The sequence below is a fragment of the Cynoglossus semilaevis genome, chromosome Z (assembly GCF_000523025.1).
Source record: "Cynoglossus semilaevis isolate Cse_v1.0 chromosome Z, Cse_v1.0, whole genome shotgun sequence".
Taxonomy (NCBI): domain Eukaryota; kingdom Metazoa; phylum Chordata; class Actinopteri; order Pleuronectiformes; family Cynoglossidae; genus Cynoglossus; species Cynoglossus semilaevis.
Window position 1 is genome coordinate 13,942,570 of NC_024328.1, and position 4,010 is coordinate 13,946,579.

Sequence of the window (4,010 nt, forward strand, 5' to 3'; positions counted from 1 at the left end):
AGTTGGTCCAGTTGCTTTAGTTGGTTCAGTTGGTCCAGTTGCTTTAGTTGGTTCGGTTGGTCTAGTTGGTCCAGTTGCTTTAGTTGGTCCAGTTGGTTCAGTTGGTCCAATTGTCCAGTTGGTTCAGTTGGTCCAGTTGAAAAATCCCAGTCTGACCGTGCGTACTGTATACCTCTTCCTGTACGTTCGTGTTTGTCAGACAGCTGAGGACGACGACGTCCAGAACTCCCACCGGGGTGGACGCGTGCACCGAGCCCAGCAGCTGAGGGTGGAGATGGATGAGGCTCAGAAACTCACCCACAGATTACAGCAGCAGCTGGACCACGGCAAGACGAAGAAGAAGAACAGATCAAGGACCTGCGACGAGTCCGAGATGAGGACGGACGCAGGAGAAGACGGATGGTTCTATGTACCTCCGGGACACAACGTCAGATTCTCTTCTTTCTATTTACTCACACACACACATGCACAATGACACATGACATTTGCCAGTTGGCCACTAGGTGGCAAAATGTTCTATGAGGTTCTGTCCTTCCAACCGTGGTCCATCAAAATGCTAAAATTGCACCACGTTGTCTCACGCGAACCAACAGTTTGAACCCTTTATAACTATAGTCTCTCCTAAAAGTATGCTTGAAAGTATTGAGAAATATAAATATACATATAGATATACGTGTTACATCATATTATTGCTGTTATTTTATAACTGCATATTATTACTACTACTATTAATAGTACTACTAGTATTACTGTGTTTTTTTTTTTTTTTTCAGGTTCACAGTCTCACTTCACAGGGAACACAGGATTCTGGGGTCGGACTGCAGTACCGTAGTTCTCCTGACGAGGGCCAACAGCAGTGTAGACCGCCCTCCGGTGGTGGCTACTGGGTTTACATTACCCCGTCTCACATGGACAAAGACCAAGGTCTCCACACACACACACATACACACACACACACACACACAAGCTGAACCCAGATCAGACATGTGATACATGTTTGACCTTTGAACTTCTCTCCAGCAGCAGCAACATCAAAATGGAGGGACAGCGGAGGAGGAGACAGTGAGGCAGACCAGAGCTGCCCAGCAGGAACTCCTTCTGCTGCTCCTCCCTGTCCTGGCTGTTCTCTCCGTCACGCCCCTCTCGTTGCCCCCGCCTGGCTCCTCTGTGGTTCGCCTGCGGGGATGATTGACAGCTCTGCGGCGGGATGTTCGACTCTGCACTGCAATGTGATTGGACACAGGGACACGGTCAGTGTGTATGGCCCAAAAACATGGTTATGTCACTTGATTATTTATAATTGAATGTGTAAGGACGTACGATATTAATTTTTTGCCAATATCCAATATTGTCCAAAAATTTAATTTCCCAATTCCGATATCAACCGATATCAATATAGGCCTTGGTAATATTTATTTATTTATCTGTACAAACCACTGTATGAGTATGAGATTATTAAAAGATGAGATGCAATGCTGCCATCTAGTGACTTTCACTTGAATATACACCCGTTTTTCCCCAAAACTGTTTTTAGGTCACACATCATTTCACGAAACCCAAGCAGAGCCTGTGTTATCGAGTTTTGATTATCGGAGGAGAAACCGATTACGATTCTTACAGATATTTCCTAATATGCTAATATCGGGCCACTGAGGTCACTGAGATCGGGAGTTGTCAACCATTTGGAACCAGGAACGGGGGATAAAAAAAAAACTTCATAAATGAAGTGTAGATTAAATGTAAAATTACTAACAATTGTACTATTGAAATCACAGTACTTTCATTCTATCTTCACTTTTTGTAAAAAACAAACTTACCTACACTATAGCAGTCAATATTGTTTTTTTAAGAAAACTTAGCTGATTTGTTCTCAGCCGGCGTAGACTTACTCAAAAATCTCCACGGTTGCTAGCTAGCATACTGATCTGACCTGAGTACAGCCAACCATTGTCGTTAAATGTCAAAAACATATCAGACCTGGGTTAAAGTAATGGCCGCTATCCTATGCTAATGTACTTAATAATATTAGCGCATCATTTTAGGGACCCCCTAACTGTGGTCCCATGGACCTCTTAAAGTGCAGTGACCCCCTGGTTGAGAACTCCTGAATTAAAATAATAATAATAATAATCTTTCCAATTGAAGATCATGGACGAAAAAAAAACGTTCCTCTTGAATTGTGCGTGTGTTTTCCTCAGGGGGCGGAGCCTGTGTGTGAGTGCGTGCACACGGAAGCGGAGAAGCTGCAAAAAGAGGGGACGAAACTACGTCTGGAAACCAAAGAGATTCGACGCACGCTGAGACAACACCGGTAACACGTGCGCACTGTTGGCGTCGTCGCGGCCCGATACCTGACCACACGGCCTGAGTTTGTGTGTGTTTGTGTAGGAGTGTGTTGCAAGTGTGCGAAGAGGTGGAGTGTGTGGAGAAAACTCTCCTGAAGAGACGAGCCGAACTCCGTCAGGCTGACCGGCTGCTGCTGGAGGCTCACAGCAGCGTACACACCACCAGGCATAAGGTAGTGGACTACGATACAATACTATATTACGATATAGTGCGATGTACTGCGATACTATAGGCCAGTGATTCCCAACCACTGTGCCATGGCGCGCTAGTGTGCCGTGAGATATCATTAGGTGTGCCGCGAAAAATTATCCAATTTCACTTAATTGGCCTGAAAAAAAAAATCACATTCAAATCTTGCGAATAATTGTTCATGACAATGACATGTAGAATAATTAAATGTCCTTTCACTAGGTGGCAGCAAATGGCCATGAAAATTGAAAAAAAAAAAAAGATAGTCAGAGCTGTTGAAGATCATTGTGTCTTTCTTCAATTCCTGCCAGTATATCAGCATTGTCTTCAACTAAACTTGTCAATGACAATAACATGCAGAATAATTAAATGCCCTTTCACTAGGTGGCAGCAAATGGCCATGAGAATAATAAAAAAAAAAAGATAAACAGAGCTGTTGAAGATCATTGTGTCTTTCTTTAATTCCTGCCAGTACATCAGCGTTGTCTTCAACTAAATAGGCCAAATTTTCAGTCAATTTTGAGGTCATTTAGACTAGAAGATTATCATATTTCAGTAATTATACTTTTTGTGAGTTGTTTTTTTTTTTGTGTGTTTTTTACACCCGTTGTACACACATTCATACACATTCATTCTGCTCTTACCTCTTTGCCCCCCACCCAAATCTCCTTCCCCCGCCCCAGGCCAGTGCAGCTCAGTGGGAGGCGGACGAGTGGCAACGCAGAGCTCAGGAAGTTGCCGCTTGTCTACAGGAAGTCACACAGCCGTTCAGGTCGAACTGACGCCGACATGGTATTAGCTTCTTCGTCCGGCTGATTAGAGTAAATGTTAAACGTCTCGCGTTATTGATTGATCAATTCAGAGAGCTGCAGACGGAGGTGGAGGATCTGAGGAGGAGGGGGGCAGAGGAGGCGCAAAACCTGAAGGAGGTTCAGGAAGAGCTGAGGAGCAGAGAGGAGGAGCTTCAACACCTGGGCACAAAGTTACAGTCGGCTACTGCCAGGTTAGATCATTGTTTCCCAAAGACTGGGTCGCGACCCTCAAGATTTTTTTATTTTTTTGGGGGGGGGGTCGTCTCGCCTCATGTCTCCCAGGAGTTTACGAATAATGTCTATTGACTTGAGTCGCGAATGTTTGTGACTTGTGTGTGTGTGCATGCAGACTGTCCACTCTGCTGTCAGATGGTCAGGAAGCTCAGAAGAGTCTGGGCAGAATCAACCATCAGGTAAACTGTCCTTCTTCTGATTAAAACAATACAGATTTTCTCACCATATGTGACATCTATATTTTAACACATCACTAAAGTCAGCAGGGGGCAGCATTAAGCGCCCGAAGAGCACGGTGTAGGGATGGTAACATGCTCAGAGCATCTCAGTTTTAACTTTGCAGCTGGTGGACTCGAACCTGAAACCTGCCCTACGCGCCAAGCCACCACTGCCCCAATCTTTATGAACATTTATACAAATACAACAAAA

General features: G+C 44.5%; 1 protein-coding gene across 5 annotated transcripts in view; it reads left to right on the forward strand.

Moving 5' to 3' along the window:
• cntrl (centriolin) overlaps positions 1 to 4,010 on the forward strand; it is a 12,961-nt gene that overhangs the window by 6,973 nt on the left and 1,978 nt on the right. For 4 of the 5 annotated variants that reach the window (XM_008336542.3, XM_025053210.1, XM_025053211.1 and 1 more), the window contains exons 11-18: positions 200 to 427; positions 774 to 924; positions 1,021 to 1,250; positions 2,199 to 2,311; positions 2,389 to 2,518; positions 3,219 to 3,307; positions 3,398 to 3,538; positions 3,697 to 3,760. In XM_008336542.3, coding sequence (XP_008334764.1) covers positions 200 to 427; positions 774 to 924; positions 1,021 to 1,250; positions 2,199 to 2,311; positions 2,389 to 2,518; positions 3,219 to 3,307; positions 3,398 to 3,538; positions 3,697 to 3,760 — 1,146 coding nt within the window. The remainder of the gene's footprint in view (positions 1 to 199; positions 428 to 773; positions 925 to 1,020; positions 1,251 to 2,198; positions 2,312 to 2,388; positions 2,519 to 3,218; positions 3,308 to 3,397; positions 3,539 to 3,696; positions 3,761 to 4,010) is intronic. The other variant, XM_025053209.1, reaches the window with a different exon arrangement.